This window comes from Vidua chalybeata, chromosome 1 (genome assembly GCF_026979565.1).
Source record: "Vidua chalybeata isolate OUT-0048 chromosome 1, bVidCha1 merged haplotype, whole genome shotgun sequence".
Lineage (NCBI taxonomy): Eukaryota > Metazoa > Chordata > Aves > Passeriformes > Viduidae > Vidua > Vidua chalybeata.
The window spans coordinates 106,684,655-106,709,556 of NC_071530.1; the positions used below are offsets into that span (position 1 = coordinate 106,684,655).

Sequence of the window (24,902 nt, forward strand, 5' to 3'; positions counted from 1 at the left end):
ATCCCCCCATTTATATATTCACTAGCCATTACTGGGAGTCACTGACACAGCTAAGCCCCCTCTGATGGTTTGGAGAAGATGGCTGTACTCTGGATTGCAACATGCCTTCATAGCCAACAGTGGGACTGCATCTGATATTGAACTAGAATAGCAAATCCTCAAAAAGGAGTTCAAAATTACAGAAGCACATTCTGCAGGTTTGTGTCTGAGATTAAAAAAGTGTGGGAAATGTCTTTATGATTTAAATAATTATTTCCAGCATGTTACATTCATACACAGTCACATTTTCTGAAAAAAAAAAATTAATTCTTCAGTAAAGATTTTTTTTTTTACTGAAATGAGCAGTGATTCAAACTTAAATGTTGTTTGTCAAGTATTCTAAATCAACTGCTGTAATTCCGTACCCATCTTAAAAACTGCAAATTGTACCAGGCTTATTGAGGTGTTCCAGGACAGAGGTAAAGTTTTGAAACAATATAGTTAAAGAGAAACCTAGCAAAATCAGATTTAGGGCACTCTGAGACAGAAACAAGGGGTTAGGTTGCTGCATCCAGACACAACGGAGAAGAGCCCTGAGACAAGTGGGGCCTAAATGACGGACTATGAAAATGATATTAAGGAAAATACGAATATAGGCCTGCCGTTGGTTTTAACACTTTTCTCTCTGATGCTTTAGATAAATCAATACGCTTTTCTGCAATAATTTTTTCCTGCTACTTCAACTTCTGCTATTCTCTGTCATTTATGAGTAGGACTAAATTCCGGTTAGACTGTGGAGGAAAAACATCAAGATTTTTTACTCAGGGACCAGTGGGTGATGACTAACAGGACTTCTCCCTGTCAGAAGCACAAAGACAGGGCAGAAGCTTGGAAAGCTTGTCAAAAGGAAGAGCAGTTGAGTATTCAAAGGTACAGGCGATCTTGAACTACAACAGCAGTGTCATGCCAAGGGGCTATAACACTACCACAGTTCTGTATCCCGTATGGGATGTGACATTGTAGCCACTTTACCTTTCATTTATCTAACAGCTTCTGGGAAGCTAGAGGAAAGGTCTTGGAAATTTCAGACCAGTTAATTTATTAAAATTACAATTCTTGCTCACCAGTGACTTCACTGTCCTTGAGTAATTATAAATCAGTTGCCTCAACCTTTTTTCATGAGAGGCAACAGGCCATAGCAGCACAGGTTATTCAACACTGCCCTGCAGGGAGTTGTGAGCTGAGGGGAAAACTAGCTACCAACTGACCCCTCTGCTGAAATTGTTGGCTCATGACTGCCTATTTTGCTGATGATAGCACGCTACCAGGAATTAAAAAAACAAACAAACACAAAAAACCTCAAAAAAGATGCTTAGAGTGTTGGTAGACTGCAAAGTCAATGTAAGCTTTGATTGGCATGTACAAGTCATCTATGTAGTCCTGTTCACTGTGGTTTCCTCGCTCCCTTGGCCATTTTTAGCAGGATGAATCAGTGGTACCACATCCTCCATGTGAGTCAAACTAATTGTAACCCATCACAAGACCTCATCTGCTGTTACAGGGCAAGGAGACCTGCAGCTCTGCTGACTTCCAATCCAATTCTGCAGGAAAACGAGGTTGCAGATCACAACAACACGGGCACTATAAAACTTGCTGCTGCTCAGCTGATGAGGTCAAACTGCACGTCAACTTCCTTCATTAAGGAAGGTGTGTTCAATGTATTATTTGTCTCCTTGAACAGCTGAAGTATAGTTTCATTCTGCCATTTTTTTTCCGTACACTTATGTGTTTCTGTAGAGTTGATTCAGCTATTCACATCTTGAGTTTGAAAATGAATAGCTAGCTACTGGGTACTTATAAAACCATTTGTTACAGAAGAGAAATTATCAGTGCCAGCCCTCAGCAAGGTCTGGAGCAACTGGGTACTAGAAAGAAGATCTCAGAAGAATTCTAGCTTCTTGTGCATGTGACCCAAACCTGCAGGAAGCACACAGCCCTGCAATGCTATTACTCAAACACAGGGGCAAGGAAATAGGAGTGTAGTATTGGAGAAATGGAGTAGGTGTTGCACAAAGGACTTGGCTCCTTGCTGCTCCTCAGAAGTAGTACTTGGATGTAGGAGTTAGCCTATGACAAGTTTTCAGGGAATCCACAAGAAGATTTATTGCCTCTTGATTGATTACATCTGACAAAGTGAAAGGATATAATAAACTGCTCCACCATTAACCCCTGCCCACAGAATCCTGCCTGGCAGATAATATTACAGGAGTAATTGTTTTCATTTGGAATGCAGTGTCTTGAAACAGAGAATAAGGACAGTGCAACTGCAACTTGCAATTTCCTTTTAGTGAGGCTGCTTGCATTTCTGGAGTCCAAATTTCACAAATAACCTGTAAACACACTGGAGAACATGGTGTTCCCTAGTCATGCTGTGCTGACTTTCTAGAAGCCCTTTAGGATTTCTAGGTTGTGTGGATCATGCTGTTTTGGAGATTTGCATTGTAACTGAAGATGTGTCCTCTTTCAACACCCCAAGTGTCCAGCCCTGCTCAGTGAAACAGAGGGGCTGGAAATCAGCCAAAGGATGCGATTCACACCTGACAGATTGCAGAAGCCTCCTGGCATTAGGCAATCCACACCTTTCAAGAACTGTTGTTTCAAGAAGTTACTGGTACAAAGTATTTCCCGAGGGGGTGGTAGCAATTCCCACAAGGCATGTACAGAAATATGGCAGCTCGATTCATAGGAAGACAGACGTTTTGCTTGACAGGGAACAGAGGTTGCTACTAAAAGCAGTGTTTGGTCCCATTCTTTTGTATGCTACAAAGGGGAGGTGGGGGAAGTCTGAGTCTTAAATTTTTCTCAAGAGAGCTGTAGCACTCTTCTAGCTGTCAGGAAGTTAATACCAGGTTATTGGTATTAGCCTTCGTATGCAGCTAAATTTAAGCACAGCAAAGAAAGCCTCTTCTTGCAAAGAAGGATGGAAACAACGTGGGTGTATTTTCAGTGTCCAAGTACTTGGCCATTTGGGTTGGAATGGATAAATTTACACAAGTGTACTTTCTCACCCAACCTGTGCTCGGAAACGCCTGCCAGACTAGCTTGTATTGGAACCAAACTTGCAAATACTGATTTTTGATGTCAGCATCACAGGTAAGTTCACATTGCTAATCATGAAGGTATGTGTCAAGAGATTGGGAGCAAATTCCTAGAAACCTTGTTTCCCAGACTTGCACTGGGGAGGTCACAAAGTCACCATTGGATGAAAGAGGAACGTTTACTCTCTGTTCTAGTGACTGCAGTCACTGAATAAAACCACTAATAAAAAAAAAAAAAAAGAAAAAAGAAAACTCAATTATCTGGAAATGTAAAGCCACATTATCTATCAGAGGAGATAGATGTGGACTTTTCTTCACTCTCTAGGGCTGGCTGCAGCCTCAGCTGCTACAACCCACCCATTAAAAATCGCAGTGGATTTTGCAAGAAACCACAGGATTGTGGAGGGCAGGAGGTGTGTGGCAGCCACCTGTGCCTGTGCGGTGCCTGACAGCAAAGCCAGGCGAGGATGTGGCACTCAGTGCTATGGTTTAGTTGATGAGGTGTTAGGTCATAGGTTGGACTTGATGATCTCAAAGGTCTTTTCCAACCTAGTTAATTCTGTGATTTTGTGAAAAGGTCCTTCATCCAGAGGGTGTTTGAGTACTGGAACACTCTAGCTCTCCAGGGAAGTGGTTACAGCACCAAGCCTGCCAGAGTTCACGAAGCCTTTGGACAATGCCCTCAAGCTCATAGTGAGATTTCTGGGGTGTCTGTGCAGGGACGGGAGTTGAGCTCGAAGACCCTCGTGGATCCCTTCCAAACCAAGACAGTCTGCGATTCCGCAAAATGCGGCTGAAGGCTCTGCGGCCGGTGCCGTCAGCGCAGCCCCGCCACGGCAGGAGCCGCCCTGCGGCCGCTGCGCCCCCGGCCCCTCACCCGGCTCTGGTCCCGCGCCTGCGCGGCCTCGTGGCGGCGCCTGCGCGCTGGGGCGCGGGGCAGGCGCCGCCGCTTTCGGCGCGTTTGCGGGTGCGGAGCGGCTGCGGCAGCGCCGAGTTCGCGCCTCCGCGGGCACCGGCTGCTCCCGGGTCCTCCCGCAGGCACCGGGCTGCCCGGGAAGGGGTGGGCGGGTAGGCACTTGGGTACGTAGGTAGGTACGTAGGTAGTAAGGTAGGGGAGAGTCGGCTGGGTCCCGCTGCCTCCTCATCGTCATGGCCGGCTCGGAGCAGCGGGAGGACGGGGAAGCGCCGCTGCCCATCGAGGATTCGGAGCTGGCGCTGGCCGGCATCAACATGCTGCTGAACAACGGCTTCCGCGAGTCCGACCAGCTCTTCAAGAAATACAGGTCAGTCCCGGCCGCCCCTCCGCCGCCCGCTCCCCGGGCCCCTTCCCGCGGCGCGGCTCCCTCCGCCCCCGCGGGCGGGAGGTGAGCGGGCGGCGGGGCCGTGGGGCGCGCAGGGGGCCCTGGCGCGGGCAGCCTCGCCCTGCCCGGCCCCTCAGAGCGGGAAGGGTCGGTGCTGCCGGTCACTGCCTCGGTCAGCGCTCTCATGGGGAAGGGACACAGAATGGGTCAGGTTGGAAGGGGCCGCGGTGGGTCATCTGGTCCAACCACCCAGCTCAAGCAGGGTCATCCTAGAGCACATGGCGCAAGGTTGTCCCCAGACCGTTCTTGAATATCTCCTGTGAGGGAGACTCCACAAACTCTCTGAGCAATCTGTTCCCATGCAGGGTCACAGTAAAGAAGCTCTTCATGTGCAGGTGGAGCTTCTTGTGCATCAGTTTCTGCCCGTTGCCTCTTGCAGTCCTACTGCTTGGAACCACCGTGGAGAGCCTGGTTCCATCCTCTTGACACCCTCCCTTTAGATATTTATACACGAGGTCCTCTCTCAGTCATCACTTCTCGAGGCTGAACAGGCCCAACTCCCTCAGCTTCAGCTTCCAGTCCCCCAGTCATCCTCGTTTCCCTCCGCTGGACCCACTTTAGGAGCTCCATAGCTCCTTTGTACTCAGAAAACTAGAACAGGGCACTTCAGATGTGCTGTGACTTCACCAGGGCTGAGTAGAGGGGCAGGATCACATCCCTCAACCTCTGGCACTGCTCTCTCTGATGCATCCCAGGATTCTGTTGGCCTTCTTGGCCACAAGGGCTCGGGGGTGATGTGTGGTGTGCTGTGGCGGGGGGTGTCTGGCGCCTTGTTGGAGGAGTGGAGAAGGGCTGAGCAGGAGTCCCTCGGTAGCGCTGTCTGCATCTGGCTGTCGTGTATGTGTAAACACACACGTGTGGCTGGAGATATGTCCTGGGGGGGTTTCGCTCTAGTGCTTGTGTGTGGTCTTCAGCGTGCAAAATGGGTAGCAACAAAAGGTCTGTGAGTGCTGCTGTGATTATCTTTGGATTGTAAGATAATGTTCATAATCCCCATATACATCATGTCTAGGTTTCTGCGTTAAGTAGGCATCTGGTAGGAGCGGCATTAGTGCAGCTGTGTAAGTCAGGCTTAAAGAAAAGGTTGCCCCTACCTGTCCTTGCTTTTTTTCTTAGGACTAATGTCTTCCACTGGAGCTTGAGCTGCTGTAATTGCACATACGTTCTAAATAATTAATATGCACTATAATGCTGTTGTCTGTATGATTAAAAAAGACTTCGACTTAAAATAGAACTTCATAGTGATGGTGTACTTACATATTTAAATCTTGTTTACAGAAAGGATAGTTGGAAGTGGAGTGCAGGGATTAAGACATATTAAGAAAATTTCTCTTAATAAAAACAACAACGGAATAACACTTTATTGTGTACCTGCAACAGGTTAATATTGAATGTCTCATTTTGTCTCCAGTGTATACTGCTATGTTACACAAAGTACTGTTGTGTAGAACTAACTGGAATATTGCAGGTGACAGGCAAGGTCCAATTCTGCATTCCTCACATGCATAAGCATGAAGTCCACCCCTTAGCCCAGCACTGCCAAGACCACCACTAAACCCTGTCTGTAATTGCCATTTCTCTGTCATGTGAAGTTGCACCCTATGAGTTACTTGTTGAATATTTCTTTCTTTTGAAGCCCTCAGTTGTTCTGTGTATCTAAGGAACCTGTTGGTTTTGGTTGCATGCTTTTGTCTTGTGTAATTTTTTTAAGGTGCTAGTTAAGGAACACTCTGTGGTTTCCTCTCCTCCACTTTCACTTGTGCTGTGCCATTTGCATCTCTCAGTAGTGTGAATCTGGAATTAGTCTAGGAATTCTAAATATGTGATGCTTCTTTTAAAGTAGTACTAGGGAGTAAAATTGTTAAGATTCCTGTTCTCAAAATACAGTTTAATCCTCCCTTGAAAGGTGAATAATGATTTCTTCTGCAAACTTCTCTTGGTTATCTAGAAGGTTTTATTACTAAAGATATCTTAAATGCAGAAACTTGCCAATCTTTTTTGCCAGGTGCAGGCTTTTCTTTGTTTGATTTTATCAAGAAATGCCTCTTGAGTTCAGTGTACTTTCTGATTGTGGCTTTTAAACACCCACTGCAAGAAGTAGATAGGAATCCCTTCATAAGATTAATAGTTCATGGTTCATAAATTGATAATTGCTCTCTTGGGCTGGAGATTTTGAAAGTAATTTAAAAACTTTGTCCTTGATCGCAAAATTTGAGGCAGGTTTCCTCTTGCTGTGAACTAATATACCCTTATTGCATTGCAGATTAACTGTATGTTGAAAATTTGGATTTCATATAGGAGAGAAGATGCAGCAAATTAAGCTCAACTTCCTGTAAACCTGAATTCTGGAGTAATTTACACTGAGGGCCACTTTCTTCTCCCAAGAGTTTTTGGTTCTGTGCTTGTCTTGAATGTGTTCTTTTTGCAAGGACTTGAGCCGTGCCATTATATGTTTGTTTGCATGCAGTCTCAATGAGTGTGTTTTTGTCGGTGTGTGCTTGGAATTATGCAATAGAACCCATCTAAATGGGGCTGGTGAGCCAAACGAGGAGGGTTTAGAAGCTCTCCATAATGTAATATCAATGTTTGTAATTAATGGTACTAGAGGTCAAAGATGTCTGATGGCATGCAGCTTTTTTAAACTTGATATGAGTGTGTGTTGTCTGTATTTCAAGTGACCTTTCTTGTAGAAAGGGTTAATTCTAAACTACTGCCTATGCAGGTAGTTTAGCTCTGTTTAAGAAGCTTAACAGTTATTAATGAATTGTAGAAGCGAAGAATGGAGGTACTCCGCAAAACTTCCGTTTCAGTAGCCACATCACTTGAACTACCTAAAACCATTTCTTAGAAACTGCTGGTTTTGATTCTGCTTCTTGTTACTTCAATTTTAAATTCATTTGTCACCTGAAAGAGCTTGTGAAGAATTCAAATGAATGCTTCTCTCTTTATGGGACAATAGGCATCCTTGTCTCTAAAACAGGCAGTATGTATTTTTCTTTGCTCTTCTGCATTTTTGCATCTTCCAGAAAGTATTGACTATTGAATTGGAGTATTCTTTTTCCTCTTGTAGCTTTGAGGATTTCTAAGCACATAAGAAAGAAACTGTCAAAAGAAAGCTGACTGCTGAGCCTAAATCAGTTATATTTAAAAGCTGGTCATAATGCAGTCCTTGAGGAAACCAGGCTTGGAATTGCAGCTGTGTTTCATATGCGTATCCACACCAGTAAAGTCTTGCCTATGAAGAATGGTGGTACTTTGAAGTTATGTGCCACAGAACCATCATTTCTGTCCTGGACATAGGAGAGTGGTATTTTGCCTTCTGGTCGTTACAGCTCATATAGTATCTCTAGAGGATCTGAAGAAGATGAATATTCAGTTGTGTACCAAATACAACATGTAGTTGGGACTGTGTTGACTGTCACACTAAAGCACTTAATGATTTGTCAGGTGTTGTTGGGGAGTATTTTTGTTTTAAATTATACTTGAGGGAAGATACTAGGGTTTGAAAAATTATCTACATGTAGCATGTGTATCTGCATATACTTTTTCATGGCTTTTTTTTTAAGAAGTCCAGATCCTCTACCTGCTGGTGGTGGTAACATTCTGATCATGAATCAAATACCAGTGGATGTGGTATTTTTGTAGATCTTTACTAGGCAGCACCACTGTCCTTAGTGCTTGTAGCCTTATTAGGTTCCCTCAGTGCTAACTCATATTTGAAACTGTCAGATACCAATCTTTGTATTCAGCTTGAATAGTGCTGACTTTGTCCTAGTTCTCATAGTTTTAAACTTTTGAGTATCTATGGAAGCTGCAAGAGGTATGGAGGTTAACCAAGGACCTAGACAGTGAAGATGGAGCCTTCAGGTGTCAGGATGGTACTGTTTTGGTGAACCACCCTGACTCTAGCAGGAAAGCTGAACTGGAATATTCTTTTTCCCCTTGTAGCTTCATGGATTTCTAGACATATAAGAAGGAAAGAAACTGTCAAAAGAACTTATTTTTTTGCCAATTCTTCACTTCTTAAGAGCATTTGCAATTCAAAAATGATTAAAAACTTCCTCCAGCTAAGAGAAGATTGTGTTAAATAAAGCCAGGAATTTTTCACTGAATGTTGACTCACAACGTAAATTGTCAAATCACAGAGTATCCTGAGTTAGAAGGGACTTATCAGGATCAATGAGTTGAACTCCTGGCCCTGCACAGGACAACTCCAAGAATCACCCTATGTACCTGTGATCATTGTCCAAAATACTTTTTGGACTTTGTCAGGCTTGGTGCTGTGACCCCTTCCCTGAGGAGCCTGTTCTGATGCTCAAGCACCCTCTGGGTGAAAAACCTTTTCCTATACCTAACCTAAGCCTCCCCTGACACAGCTTCATGCCATTCCCTTGAGTCCTGTCGCTGGTCTTGAATGAGAAGAGATCAGTGTCTGCCCCTCCTCTTCCCCTCAAGAGGAAGTTGTAGGCTGCAGTGAGGTCTCCCCTCTGTCTCCTCCAGTCTGGAGAAACCAAATGCCCTCAGCCGCTCTTCCTATGACTTCCCCTCAATGCCCTTCACCACCACCTTTGTGGCGCTCCTTTGGATGCTCTCTGATGGTCTTGTGTCTTTCTTATATTGTGATGCCTAAAAGTGCACAGAACACGAGCTGAGGCTGCCCCAGTGCAGAGCAGACAATTGCATCCTTAGACTGGGTGACAGCTCTGTGCCTGATGCACCCCCGGACACATGGTTTGCCCTTCTGGCTGACAGGGCATAAATTTTAAGATCAGGGCTATTATCTCACAAGAAATCCAACAATCTTCTGTCTCCTACCAAAGAAATTTGACTCTGCATGAATGGTTCTGACATCTGAGAAGGCTTGGTAAAATTTCCAACTTCCATCTTAACAGAAAGAGAAATGCTACAAAATGACAAGTAACATATAGTAATGTCATATCCACAGAATAAATTGAAGATTTAATATAGAGAAATGTGATTATAAGACAAAATATGTAAAGATTTAAAGAATGGGGCTAGTGTAGAAAAACATGATATTCAGCCTGCTAGGGTAAAGCAGAACATAGAGAACTGGAAGCTGATGCAAAAACTGGAAGCTGGTAAGCAAAAGCTTACTATGGTTGCTTAAAAAACCTGAAATTAATTTAAAGGTAACATGCTGCATCATGTGTATTAACAGACACACAAACTTAGTAATGGACCAGAATTCTATTATGAGTAGGCATTTGAACCTCATATTACCAACGTAAAATGCTGTCTGTGGCCCAAAATACTTTTGACCCAAATGCAAGTTGAGGCAAGGTGACATTAAGCCAGCATTGATCAGTAGGTAGATTATGACCCATGTATGGGCTGTCTCACCACTGCTGAAATTCTTGCTTATGTACCTCAGCAAAGGAACCTTAAGAGCAAAAATTAAGTGATTTAGTAGATGCTGCAGTAGCTTCTCTAAAGATAAGGCCAGCAGAGCGGGAGCTGACGTCACTTGGTTGGGCAGAGGATGATAGCATCTGGATTGGCAGCGTGAGAATAAATCCTGAGTGCCCTGCTAGCAACCCTGTGTGCTTTTGTTTGTTGCAGCCATAGGCAACAAACATAGAGGAGCAGCTGCTAGATGGATGTATAGAAAAGGGAGTTATTTGTAAGGGAAGTGATTTTTAGTAGCAGTATTCTAAATGTGTACCCCAGTGTGGTGACATTTCATTGCTCAGTGCTAGGCAGAGTAATAGTAAAAACGATGCACATAAAACCAGCGTCAGTTTTCTGGCTATTTGGATAGATTAGAAATATTTTAAGCATTCTGCAGTTTAAATCTTCCAAGAGCTGGGTATGCAGAGATGATCACATTGAGGGTGACACTCAGTTTTGTGGCCTTCATGACAGAGAACAGGTGGTGTTGCCAGAGGCAGTGGTAGAAAGGGTAGAGGGAGGTTGAGAGATCATTTGTTATATGGAGCAGTATCTGGTGGCTAAAAGTCCAAGGGAAGATGACAGAAATCTAAACTAAAATCTGGGTTTATAACTCGGAGGTTAGAAGTCAGGTTTGGTGGAGATGGCAGAAGAGGTGTGATAGTAAGCAGATAATTTAAAATTAATTCTGTGAAAGATGCAAATGCTTTAAAGACTTTTTACTCTTGTTAGTGCACCCACTCATTGATCTACTGCTTCTGGTAAAATATTTCAGGCTGTTGTGATAGGATAGATATGTTTTGTTTTAATCTACTTCAGGATTTTTGAGATGTTAAAGAAGTTACCTGATGTCAGTTAAGCTGCTATAGTTGGTTGTGGAAAGTGATTTTGATCGGGTTGGAAATAAAATGTTTTACTGAAGTCCCCAATTCTGACAGATTTAGAGAGTGCAAGTGGAGAGTTAGTACAAATCTTCTGATATGTTATAACTAGCTTGTCTCTCACCTTTGTAACTAGTTTTCAAATTAAAGATGCAATTGAAAATTCTTCTCCTAATCTCAAGTGTTTTCATGTTGTGTGTCTAAAGTTCACAGCCTGAAGTTAGAGCAAAACAATCTCCTGTTAATTTGCAGGAGGACAAAGCAAACTGGATAAAAACTGTATAGAGCAGGGCCACAGAATTACTTTTATATTCTTGAATTTCTCTTTTGGTTGTCTATTTCTAGTAAAAATAGAAATGTATGCTAAGGGTTCATTTAACAAAGCAAATTTGGGCTGATTGTGAAATGTAAACTAAGTCTAGATCTGATATTTGCAGTTCTCAAAGTGATTTAATACTGTAATCCTTCCGTGACACTTTTATTACCATGGGTATTTCATTTACTAGTATTGGATGAGAGGTGTACATGCATGGGTCTGTCATGTTTGTAGTCTCATAAACAATTTCTAGAACACATTTTAAAATAATCTGTGATGGAATAATGACCAAAAGATTTGTATGTCGTTGCAGTAAATTCCTTACCTTTCAATTTACATATTTTTATGCCTTGTTTAAAAAATATTCAGTTCCTGTTTCTATATTTATCTGTGAATTTAGATGAATTATGCCATTTTGCTTTATTCTTCCACTTCGTGGACAAAATTAATTTGTTTAGTTTCAACCTGAGCATCACTCTCAGCACAATGACTGGAATTCTTGATGGACTTGATGGTTAAAGTAGCAATGACTAGAAAAACAGTGAGGAAGTGTTGGCAAGTTAATTACATTACTCTAAATTTAAACCTGAGCTAGGCTGTAGTAGCTTTAGAAGCTGATGTGAAGAAGTGAACTACTGTCTTGGAAATGGCTGTAGGAAAAAAAAAAAAGAAAATACTGAGAAGTAATTGATTTTGTTTGTTTTTATGTGCTTCATTTCTGATGTAGTTTTATTGTATTATCTCAGCATTATTAAACCAAAGTTTAAAACCCTTGAATGTTACCATAATATGTGAAAATAGGGCATAGCGAACACCTTTCTTCTGAAAGTGAGTTAATACCTTAAATATATGCTATGAAATGAGGTAAATCAAACAGGTTTTTTTGGGAGAAGCAATGTCTTGTGTAATGCTAGTTTATATGTCTGGAAGAAAGTTCCACTTCACTGCTCTTAAGTTTTTGACTTAAGTTTAGTTACACATGCCAATTTCATTGGTATGTAGGACCTTTTACTGTGGTATCTTGCAGTAATGGTGTTAATAACACAGTTTCTTATAAAAAAGATACCTTCTGAGTCCTGGTTTCCCAGGTGAAGTGCAAACTGTATTTTACAAAATATGTCTGGAGACTGATTTTTTTTCCTTTCATCTTTGAGCTAATTAAAGGTCGTGAGATTTTTCTTTACTTAATGGAGGTTATTGCTTTCAAAGCCGTGAGGACAACTTGGGTAGTGCAGTGTCCCAGTGTTAATTTGTATTCGGTTCCATAGCTCCTGTCAGCATTGATGCAGCCCTTGGTTTGCTGTTAGTATCTTCTCAAGTGCTGCCTCATTTTTTTGTTTATTAACAACTTTAGAGTTGTCTGTCAAAAAGGATGAGACTTCATGTCTGAAGCTGAAGGTCACTTAAAAGGAGCTTGAACTTTTTGTGGGATTGTTTTTCCCAGAAACCTACCGTCATCATTAGTCACACCTCAGTTTTTACTGGGACAGTACTGTGCCATTTGAAACTTTTCCTGGCTCTCAAGGAAAAGATAACTTTAAACTGTTGAAGAATTTATCAGTCAACAAAATACTCACAAAGACTGAGCACATAACATGGTTGTTGTTTAAAATTGTATTTAAACACTGAAATTACCTTACTAAATGATCTTCCATAAAGCTGAAATTGTAGTTTCTACCAAGTGACTATGTGGGAATGTGCTAGAAGTGTTCCTTATTTTCTTTTGTGATGACACAAACTCTGTGTGGGGGACTCCTACAGTAAAGTTTTGATGTTTTGGTTGCCAAACTCCATGGTCTCAACAGAACCATCTCCCAGACTCAGGATAATATTATGCATAGTGTTTCCTTGCTTCAGGGTCCTTTTGTGCTACAGCCCATATGTGCTGTAATGGCAATGCTTTTTATAGATTGAATGAGTGAAAGTTAAAAAGAACTGATCTGTGACATTTACCTCATGTATTATAGCTACTGATAATTTCAGAATGGAATAATGAAGTGGCTCTTGATTTTTTTGTTGTTGTTTCATCTTTGATCATGGGGGATGAATTGGGAATAGAAGTAGCAGTGAGTGTCAAGAGTGTAAGTATGGAAGCAGTTTTTAAAGGTCAGATGAAAAAGATAAGTATGTACTTGGGGGAAAAAACTCAGTTGTAATCAGACAAATATACATTGGAATACTTGGGCAAATTTTCATTGCTTCAATATATTTTGTAGTCTTTGAAGACCAGTTGGATCTCAACTGTAGTTAGCTTTCTCAGTTTTTAACATTACTTTAGCATTTTTTAACCTCCCAGAGCTGCTTGTGTTCTGTGTACATAGGTCTAAGGAAACACAAAAATGAAACATCTGCTTTATTTCTGAGCTTCTTTGAAATGTGATGTAAATGCAGCTTCGTACTTAACACTCATAAAAAAGATCTGTGTGATGTTGTGCTGATCTGTTCTGCAGTTTTAGATCAGTAGGGTGTTGACAGTGCAGGTGTGACCTTGAAATGTGTGGTGAAGGTTGTGCTGGGAGTGTGGTGGTAGGAGTGGCTGCTCAATGGTCCCACACACCTCATGAGTTGAGAAAGAGATTATGAGGGAGCCATGTGCCCTCTGGAGCAGGAGTTCATGCTGGAAGTGCTAGCTGCAGCAAGTGCAGTTTGTGTGGCTGATTGCTGCTGCCCTGTGTGACACAGCTGCTGGGAGAACACAGTCCAGGTACTGAGAAGAGGAGACATTTACTGGCAGCTGTTCTTTGTTGCCTGCTAACAAAGGGGGAAGTACCCAACCTATTTTTCCTTTGGAAAAAATAATGGAAAAAAATGTGACTAGTTGTGTTGATCTTACATTTAGGTCTATATACAGAATTGAGCAGTGTGTATAAAAAGGGAAGGTTTTTCCTGTTACAACATGCTTTGTCTTCCCTGTTTTTCTTTCTCATTATTCTTGTTCATGGTCTTGCTTTTAGATATTTATGCTAAATCAAAAGTGAGAAAAGGTCTGTGTGAGGGAAATATTGCTAACTGTTTCTTTAAAAAAAAAACAAAACACCAAACAGCCAAACTACGCTTGTATTGTATAATACAGGTTCACTACTGGAAATTTGTGTTTTAGCAATATACTTCTTTCTCCGTGTTTTTCAAGTATCTCTGCTATTTTAAATCTCTCCTTTAATATAATGCTTGTAGAGTAAAGTTGAAAACAAATTAGGTTCTTTGCTGTAGCAATAAATGTTTCTGTAACCTAAATTATACTTCTTAAATCCTGGGAGTCTGTGTTTTTATATAACCTGGCAGCCCACCACTGAACAATGTGAATCAGTGGTACCACTGAGGTCCTGACGTTTTAATTTTTTTTTTTTTTTAAGTGTCTTCTATGTGGCATTACTGTAGCCTCATGAAACCTGTCTGATGTATTACCATGGTTTTGGTTGTCTGAATTTTTTGATCTAGCTGTGATTTCACCCTGTGTGTGCAGAATAGGTTGAAACATCTTAAACCTGATCCACACAGGGTAGAAAGATATGGATTCTGAGCTTGAAACAAAACAGCTATAAAACTCTAAGCTTTGTAAGAACCTTGTATTACAACAATTTCATTATATAGTAGATGCATTTTTTTAGTGGGTAGATTAACTTAAATTCATAGAAACAGATGGAAATGGGACTCTTAATAGAACCAGTTAACATTTGTCTTTTAGGACAAAATTGTAGTGGAGGATCACAAGAAGAGAGTAGAATTGGCAGAATTTAAATTTTGTGTAGCTTTTTCTTTTAACCAGAACTGAATGTATTTTGATGGCAGTGGTTTCTCTTAAAATAGCTGTATCATAATACCAAAAAATTATTTTTGTAAGATATATTCAATATAGTAAAATATATAAAGCTTTTGGTTTTCTGTTTCCATTATTTGGCAGGTATCTTTGTAACTTGATACAAAACACCCACCAAGACCTATTTACGAAAGTACAAGCTAAACCCAAGGAATTCAATATAGATCTTTATTGCAGGAAATATGTACAAATATAGTAACTATTTTTTGTTTTCTTTACAGAAACCATAGCCCATTAATGAGTTTTGGAGCCAGTTTTGTCAGTTTTTTGGTGAGTAGATGAGAGCACAGAGTATACACCTCTTGGGGTTCATGGCTGTATGTGCATGCATGTTCATAATACTCTAATTTTTTTTTCTTTTTCTGAGACTATTTTTTCCAAATTTTTAGATCAAACATACCTAGAGAACAAGACATTATGCTATGTAAAGCTTGTTTATTCATGTGGTTTAAATAGAAATTAAAGGTTCTGCGATTCAGCTTCTTAAATGTATTAAATATTTATGTGTTCCATTAACAGAGCCATAATAAAAAGTTCTCTTAAGTGAGCAGTGAGGTTATTTATTTATTTATTTGATTAAAATAGAACTCATGAATGCCTGTTTTCTGGTAACTTTTGCTATTAAAGATTTCTCCATCTCTACTTCTGGGTGAATTTTGTTAATTCAATCCATTTACATTGCTTCCATTTTGGTAGATGAGATAAATGGATTTATTAAAAGTCATAATGAACAAGTTAGGTTTGTTAAATGCTTTTTTTATATAACTTACTAGGAACTATAATGACATGTATAAAAACTGAGCAGGTGTATTAGAAAGTGTTTGGGTCTTGTTTTTTAGACTGTCCTTATTCTGACTTTGCTGCTTCATCTTAGATCTCACCAGAAATTATCTATGGTAATACCCTTTTGAAAGACAGAATTTACTGTAATATGCCAGAGATATATGATTTGTGGAAGAAATAAATATGAATTCTCTGTAGTATGCAATATGGGAAGATACACTGGTTAGGAAAACTCCTGGGGCATATGCTTCCTTTTAAGTCAGTGTGGAGGAGAAAGAAAAAAGAGACTCTCTCAGGCTTGCTTATCTGAACTGATGTGCTGAACCAGTGCAGCATCAGAGGATCTTGAAAATATCTTGCTTAGCTGCTGTTCTAAATATAGCAGCAGCACTTGGTGTGCCTGTGTCATTCAGAGCTTTTGTTTAATAAGCTCCAAGAAAAGAAGTTACTTGTCCTGAATTTTTTTTTTTTAAGTTGGTTCAGCAGTAGTTGGATGTGATTTCTTTTTCTTCTTACCTATGGAGGGACTATGTCTATTATTTTGAGGAATTTAATAGCTGCTTGTTGTTACTGACTTTGAAGTCCTGTTATTTATATGAATGAATAAAAACAGATACCTGCACAGATGCAAATCGTGCCTTTCATAACAAAAATTAAAAATGAATGTATAGGACTTTTTCCTCTGCTTAAAGTAATTTGACAGTGCATTCAGTTCAACTGTATATGAAGGTCTAAGATGGAGGTTAGCACTTAGTGTGTTCTGAGTTGATTGTCTTGAAATTTTGGTAAAGATCTCAATTTTCTAGTTCAGTTGTTTCTTTGTTAGAAGTATTTGCACTGATGTATGTGTATTACTACTTCAGTTCAAAAAGTTTTATTGTCCAGTTTTTATGAAAAATTTTACTATCTCACACTTTTTGTAGAAATATAAGTAATGCTTGGTTTTTAATAGAATGCCATGATGACATTTGAAGAGGAGAAAATGCAACTGGCATGTGATGACTTAAAGGCTACAGAGAAACTTTGTGAAAGTGAAGAAGCTGGAGTTATAGAAACAATCAAGAATAAAATTAAAAAGAATGTAAGAACATAATTTGTGTATTGAATACATTTTTCTGGAAACTTCTGTCCTCTTTATATCTTGAAAATATGATTTTTGGTATGTGAAGAGCCACTGAAATTAATAATAAATTTGGAAATTCAGTCACATATTTTATTTGCGTTTCCTAATTGTTCTAAAATACTTAGCCTCAGGTGATTAAAATGTCTTCTAATGTGTCAGGTTTTGTTGATGTTATTAATTGTTTCCTGAACATGCAAAATTTGTGACCTACTAAAATTATTTCAGGAAGCTTGTAGCCTGTCTAATTCAGGCTAGCTTTAATTCATCCATGCTCTAGTAATGTTCAAAAGTTGTGACATTGAGGCTGCAGATTGCTGTGAGCTAGGCATATTCCTAGGGAATTTTCCTTCCTATTTTAGATTTTTCATTCTAAATAATAAAGGAAGAATAAAGCATGGAGATTCAGAACAAGTTAAAGTAGTTGTATAGAAGCATCCAGTGAGCAGCCTGCCAAGTGTGACACAGCAGAAAAAGAAGCCATTTTTCTTCAGTGTTTAGTTTGCTAGGTAAAAAGTGTTGAACTTGTACTTAACTCTCTGTTCTTAAGAGGCACTGTATTTACCCTGCCACTTGTCAGACACCCTTTTCTGTGCTCTTCCTGTCTAATATCTGTTAATTGCATGTCTTATGCATTTAGTAATAATGAAATTAAATTTAAATCTGTTCTGACAATTTGTAGAACCTTGGGGAAAATAACTGGTAGTGCATGTGTAAAATTTCTATGTTAAGTAGGATTTTGCTTTATAATCTGAGAAATTTTAGTGTAGTTTTGAACTTCAAAATGCTGAGTTTTTTACTAGCAGTACTACCACTTGCAGTTAATTTTGGATTTTTTAATTTCTCAGATTTAGACAAGTATTGTGTATTATCTTCATTAATATTTTACTGTGCTCTGTGTTTATATATTCCAAACAGGTTGATGGACGAAAATCTACTCTATCCATGATAGATCGTCTGCAAAGACAAATAATTGTAGCAGACTGTCAAGTCTACTTGGCTGTGCTCTCATTTGTAAAACAAGAGTTATCAGGTGTGCTGTGGCTTTCATGTTTAGATATATTTTAGCATGTCTTTTTTATAAAACTTGATCATAAAATCACCATATGACTGTCAGTAAAAATAATTGTTTTGTAAGCACAGTTCCATTTGAAATATTCCAAGACTGGTACACTTACAGAGGTATTCTGCCTTTGTGTAGGTGGTGGTGAAAAATGAGGTGGATTGCTACAAATTGGGGCTTTTTTTCTTTTTCCATACCAATAATTATATTCAACTGGTTCTCCTTAGACAAGTTTGCATGTTATCATAGAGGTGTTGGAGGAGTTGGGATGGAGATGGGTAGCATCTGTGTGCTTTGTGGCCTGCAAGATAAAAGAGGCTATTAAATCCAGGCCACTGGGAAAATCCTGATGTTCCATATGTATTCCGTTCATGACAATACAGGGAGGTGACAAAGTGCCAATGAAAGCAATTTTAAATGAATGTGCTGAACATGGAACTGCTGAATCAGTTCTTACTCTCTGGTCACCAGAGTGTGTCCTTGCATGCCAAAGAGAGTCATCCTGTCGTGTTGAATACAAACCCTTCCTTTCAACTGCAGAGCTGTTTCTAATATTTTCTTACATTCCTGCATCTCTTGCACAATCTTAAAACATGCTTTTATCTGTAAGTTTATAGAAACTGTGGTCAAGGTCATATAGAAAGTGGGAGTGTATCTCAAGTTCCTACCAAATCAATGAAGACTGAGAGATGGCAGACGGACCAAACTCTGCTGATCAGCTGAAAGGGATCAGAAAATGGGGAAATAACATTCAGTTTATTTAAAATAACACTTAAAATTTTCAGTCAAGGATATAATGCTTTCTGTGATGTGCAGACTTGCTTTATTCCACGCTATGGCATCAAGTATATGTTTGATTCTTGTCAGCAGAAATTGAGGAGATATTTCTGTCTACTTTATGTGTTGTGCTGCAGAAAAGTTTTCTTGCTATTTTTGATGCAGTTCTGGGTTTTTGTTTGTGGTGGTTATTTTTTCCCTCCCTCTTGAAGCTTTTCTCCCTTATTTCAGTATGTATTCTGCAGCTGCATAACTGGGTTGGAAGCTGTAACTGAAGGCGGTGTCTGTTCCCTTTCTCTCTTGTCTGCAGCTCAGAGAACTGAAGTGGGTAGTAGAGTATTGCAAAACATGCTGTGTATTTGGGTTATTCTACTGAGCACAAAATACACCTGACATCTTTAGTTAAAATTGCAAGCAGCTAAATGGTATCTCAGTGACGGGTAGTTTCTGACATTTCTGAGCCATTGTATCCATTATTTTGTGTTTTAAAGTATATTATCTTTCTGTTTATGTATATACATTCTATTTTTTTATTGTATGTCTGCACAGAAATAGCATCCAGATTATTGACATGAGTGTGATCTCATGATAAAAAGCCCCAGGAGACAAATATTTCTGATCAGTGGATGGGAGACAAATTCCTTGTGTTTTTCTTCCTGGAACAGTTTGACAAGAAGCATATGATGCCACGCAAGTTGGTTTCTCACATGCTTAACACATTTTATATTTTCTTTTCCACCCTCGTGGATGTATTAGAAATAGTTTCATCATAAAGTTGTTGGCAGACCAAATGACATTAGCTTCTCCTGGCAATACTGAACTACCTTCTCTTAGTATTTACCACAGCTGTCATGGGTCTGACTACTTTCATGATGGGAAATCAACGTAGTGATTTGGCTGGATTTAACTTTTATATCTAAAAAGTCAGAAATTCCTTGTTTTAATTTGTTAGATTATTTTATATTGGCATATCAACATCATATAGATATGGTTATGCTGTGTTAGTAAACTGTTAAGGACAGCACACCAATGGAAGCAAAGTATAAAACGGAATTTTTTTTCCACCATACCACATCTTTTCCATGTCATGCTTGCATTGGAACACAGTGGTTAGCTCTGGGCAGAATCATTGTCTGTAGGATAGGTAAAATGTGGGATTTTCTTATTACTGGTGTGTTGCATTGTTGTGCATAGTTGTGTGAGCAGTCATCTTGTAGTGAACCACATAACTTTTAAAGTACCCTGTGCAACCAAAAAGTGACCTAATTGCTTAAAATTGGAGTAATGTTTGTCTTGTAATGCAACTGAATCATGGTTGGGGGCTTCGTTTTTTAATCTAATGCTTTAATACTCATCTCAAGAGAGAGGATTCATTGTTTTTTTTTAATACTTCCAAGATCATGTTGACCGAACCCTTCTGTCATAACTGAGAATTCAAATTTTCCAGTCTTTTTCAGTACAGTTTTTTAAGACTATCAAACTAGCTTCATGCCCTCTTCGTATAACAGGAATCTAAAAAGAGGCAGTCTACTCTGTGAAGTAGAAATGTTGGGCTTTTTTTGTGACTTGGGAAGGGTTTTGTCAAAGGCATCAAAGTCTTTTATAGAGTTGTATGGTATTAATAGCATCTTGCTTTTCTTTGACACACTCCACCTGTTATGGTCTAATTCTGGCATTAGTTATAACACTGATCTTTGCCAATCTGGCTATATTTGTTTAGAACACTGCTGCTATAACCATGTTTTTATTTTATTTTTAGTTAGTCTTTGTCACTGCAGTTCCTAACTCTCAGGGCCCTGTCACAGCCAAAATGCTGGTGTCTGTTTTTACATCTAATGTGTGCAAGGATATTCTCCATTTGTTTAATGTTTAACACTTATCATTGTTAAAGGGTGTGCTTATAACAAAGATGATTGCTGTGTATGTAGGCAAATTGAACATCTTCCTCTTCTGATGTCAGGCCTTTCTTTGCCCTGCTATAAAGATCACAGACTGAGAATGTTGTCATTCTCAAACAAGAATGCTCAAGACCAAATTTCTAGGGTACCCACATTGCTTTTGAAATTGAGGAAGTTAGGCAACTGAAAAATACTTTAAAACCATGTAATTTTTGTGTGGGTTTTCTTTTCCTTATTTGTAGGGCACTGTGTTCATGCGAAGGGCAGGGAAGTGATAATGTTGAAAATCTTACTGTCTAACCCAAAGGAAAAGGCTTTTCTTGGTATTTTCCCATCAACTGTGTTTTAACACAATTTGGGCTTAAGAGAGGAAGTGTCATCTCTTCTGAGTTTTGCTTTTCTCTGTTTGCGAGGCAGCCGTTTCATCTGCACCCTGTAGTGGAGCAAAATCCAACACTAAGTTCTTTGATTGCTCTCTTTCTCTCTGACAGCTGTACTGCTGCATTGCTGACCAGAGCAGCCTTTGTATTGTGTGCTGCTGTAAAGTCTGTGGTTGTACACACTGAAGTTTGTAGTGCCCACTGTGCAAGGCCTCTCTGAGGGAGCAGTAGCTATTCCAAAATCCTTTATACATTAAGTTGTTGCAAATAGAGAGAGCATCTTGGGCTTGGAAAATAGCATTTACTCCTTAGGATGTTCTGTTTCTGAAATATGTCCTTGATTTTTTTTAGCGTACATAAAAGGTGGGTGGATACTCCGAAAAGCCTGGAAAATTTACAATAAGTGCTATACGGACATTAATACACTTCAGGAAATACATCAGAAGAAAACAACTCAGGAATCCTTGACTTCTGACGCTGCAAATGATAATCATATTGCTGCAGAAGGTGTAACGGAGGATTCGCTAAACAGACTGAAAGGTGCTGTTAGCTTTGGATATGGACTTTTTCATCTTTGCATATCCATGGTGCCCCCAAACCTGCTCAAAATCATCAACCTGCTGGGTTTTCCTGGAGACCGCCTACAGGGGCTTTCCTCACTGATGTATGCAAGTGAAAGTAAGGACATGAAGGCCCCTTTAGCTACGTGAGTAGCTATATTGAAATGCTTTGGTAGATAACTTAGTACTAAAAGTAAGTAACTGGGAAAAAAGTCAAAACCAAAAAGTCATGTTGCTTTAAAGGAAACAACAGCAGGTAAAATAAACTGGTAGTTTGTTGTTTAACATACCATGGTTTAGTAAATTCATCACTCACTAATGTATGAGATCTCTGCTGTTAATTATTTACATGTATTTGGGGTTTGGGTCAGTATTTTGCTGTATTCTTTAGTACCTGCAGTTCTAATGTCCTGTAATTTAAATGCCAGCAGAGTAAATAAAAGCTCCCCCTGAAAGCTGTATGAATTTACCTGAGTTCCATTCTCTGCTGTGGAGAGCATACTACTTAGTATGAGTCACTGGTCTCATTTAGCCATTGTTTTCTTACTACTAACACAAAACATTTTCAATTGTTATAAATTTTTTTGTTTGTTTTAGCATCTCAGTAAAATGAGATGTTCCTTATAGTATTTTTAAGGGAGTATGTTTTGTGTACTCTTTTTCCCAAGACTTCATACGGTGCTCAGGTCTTTTCAAGGGCTGAAGGATTGGCCAGGCCTAATTTAAACTGCCCTCATAAATGGCTTAAAATTAATGTTTTTATTACTGGACCTACTGCAGGTACCATCAGGTGTCAATTTTGAAACATGTCAGTAGAGCTAAAGTCTCTTCTGCTATAGGAGAAGAATTGGGATTCTGTTTGTTTCAGAAATCTTAGGATTAAATATTCCTGTTGTTCTTTCTCCTTTCTGGGGAAGAAAAATGATATATTTGGGGAATGTTTCCTCCTTCAGATAGTCTTGGAAATCTTTGTGCTCTGCCTTTGTTTCCAGGAGTGATGTAGGTCATGTAAATATCTACTCTTCTGAACACAGGATGTATTTCTTTTTCACATTGATTTCAAGACTGTCTGCTGGTGTGTGTGCAGAGTTTTTTGTTGATTTTTGTCAGGGCTTTTTTTGTTGTTTGGTTTTGAGGTTTTTGTTTGGTTTGGGTTTTTTTGTTTGGCTCTTTTTGTTTCCCTCTCTAGTGAAGAGTTAGTTTTCCAAGTTTTATTGTGGGTTTTTCTTTTCTAAAATCTGCTGAGTTCTAAAGGCTCAACTACTTTGATGCTATGAGCTCAGTTGTTTCTTTGCCTTTGTATAATGTGCTCTGAATTGTGTATTCAGGTGCAGCTTAGGAGTACATTGATGTATGACAGTAGTATTCTGTTTAAAGTATAAAGCCAGATTGTATAATATAAGATTCATATCTGTCTTTGTCTTCTAGAATAATTGAAAAGTTTGTCTGTGGAGAATGTTATCCTTAAATTTCTGTTTCCAAGCTGTAATCCTTTTTACTCTTATAATTTCTTTTAGATTAGCTCTGTTGTGGTACCACACAGTTGTTCGTCCCTTTTTTGCCCTTGATGGCAGTGATAACAAGGCAGGATTGAAGGAGGCAAAAGAAATTCTTGCAAAAAAAGAATCTGCATATCCAAATTCTTCTCTGTTCATGTTCTTCAAGGGAAGGATACAGCGATTAGAGGTACTGCACATTTTCATCCTTTAGACTGATTTTTCCTCCTGATCATTTCTTATGTTTTTCTGATGTGAATGAACTGTGCAAGCTTCAGCAGATTGTGACTAAAGATACAGGTACATGGAAAGATAATAGTGATTGGATGAAGTCCTTCCTAGTTTCAAGTTCACATGCAAACCTTGCTCTTCCATAGATCTATCTGAATTAACGACATTTTGAAATTATTTTTCAGCTACTTGATACTTCTGCAACTCTGTGCTAAAAGGAAGTGCATTTGGCCACTCAGATTTCTTGAGCTATTTCAGTTTTGCTTGTCAAGCTAAAATTGAGTATTATCTGCTGAGTACATAGTATTTATCTTCCTCTCTGTTTTATGCATTGTTCATATACAGCTAATTCTCTGCAGTAGTTTCCCTTAAATAACTGCTTGCTTTTCAGAGGTTACACCAGGGTGTTTTCTGTTACTAAGGGTGAGCTCTGACCTGAGCAGAAATGTTTTCACTGAAAATGCATTTGTGAATGCTATTGCAAAGCATTATTAAAACACTGCAGCAGCCGTGTGGATTTTGGCTGAATTATTCTCTAAGAATCTGTTTGAAGTGCTACTTAACTCCTAGCTGCTGCTTTTATCAGACCAGAATATTTTCTGAGCAATTACATGAACCAGAAAGCCTAACACAAAAGCAGAAGCCCAGAATGTTCAAACCTTTCATGTCAACATTATAATTACAAGAGCTAATTGAGATGTTGATATTGGTGGTTCTTCTTTGCTAGATTTGCAGCTAAGTCTTTCAGATGTAGCTCAGTATTTTCAGAGAGGTAGTAACAGAACAGAGGAACAGGCTTCAGTGCCCTTTCAGATTTGCAGGCATATTCCTGCATGGGATTTGAATGCTGTTTTTCTTTTTTTGCTGTCTTTTTGAAAGTAGTGGTGCATTTTGGGAATTATATTGTCAGACGCAAGTTGTCACTCTTGGGAAAGTATTGCTATTGCCTGAGTAGGAAAGACCTTAGTGGATTTTATTAATTTATATGCCTATTCCATTCTTATGGTAAAAATCAAAATTTTTTGGAAGAGCTACACAATGAAGGCAGGGTATAACTTGGTATTTTAATGTAACGAGGAATAAAATTCAGATGATTCTTCTGACTTTCAGGGCAGGTTATGGCAAAAGTCTAAACATAAGTTGTTAATAAATCAAGTGTATGTGTAAAGAAAGAGGATATATTTGGGATAAGTCAGTTTTGTGTAGTTAGTCCCATTCTGGAGAATTGTAGTATTTCAAATGAGAGTTGTTTAAATGTAATCTTACTGCATTATTTAATGCACAGATACTGTATGGAGATAGTGAAGTTTAACTCCAAGTGAGTGGAGACAGCCATGTTAATTAAGTTAACTCAGGCAGGCAGAATGCTGTGCATTATGCTGTGTACCCATGCCCTTAGTCAGCAGAAAGCTTTTTGGTTGCTGTCAGGAATTAAAATGTCCTTTTGCTATTCATGTGTGTGTTTTTATGAGAGCTTTTCCATTCAGCAGCCTCTTCCCCCTCCTCCCATCATTTCTTTGTTCCAAGTGGTGCTCTGTCACAGAGGTTTTGCTGTGTCTGAATGTTTAAGTGTTACGGGCTCTTCAGGAGTTTGGTAGGACTTTTCCAGCTTAATTTACTTAAATGCTGTTGTTATAATAGTGAAGGAAGGAATGTGACTGGTGGCAATTGCATGGGGAGCTGCACTGGGTTTTTGCACAACACACTTGTGGTTACATGTGTCCTGAATCTGG

At 39.3% G+C, this 24,902-nt stretch overlaps 1 protein-coding gene across 1 annotated transcript in view; it reads left to right on the forward strand.

The window, feature by feature from the left end:
* The first annotated feature begins 4,114 nt into the window (after nucleotides 1-4,114).
* The window catches only part of TTC39C (tetratricopeptide repeat domain 39C), a 36,996-nt gene continuing 16,208 nt past the window's right edge, over nucleotides 4,115-24,902 (forward strand). The window contains exons 1-6 of the mRNA XM_053962520.1: nucleotides 4,115-4,360; nucleotides 15,083-15,131; nucleotides 16,597-16,725; nucleotides 17,683-17,797; nucleotides 21,234-21,588; nucleotides 22,960-23,128. Of these exons, the coding sequence (XP_053818495.1) occupies nucleotides 4,227-4,360; nucleotides 15,083-15,131; nucleotides 16,597-16,725; nucleotides 17,683-17,797; nucleotides 21,234-21,588; nucleotides 22,960-23,128 (951 nt within the window). The 5' untranslated portion in view covers nucleotides 4,115-4,226. The remainder of the gene's footprint in view (nucleotides 4,361-15,082; nucleotides 15,132-16,596; nucleotides 16,726-17,682; nucleotides 17,798-21,233; nucleotides 21,589-22,959; nucleotides 23,129-24,902) is intronic.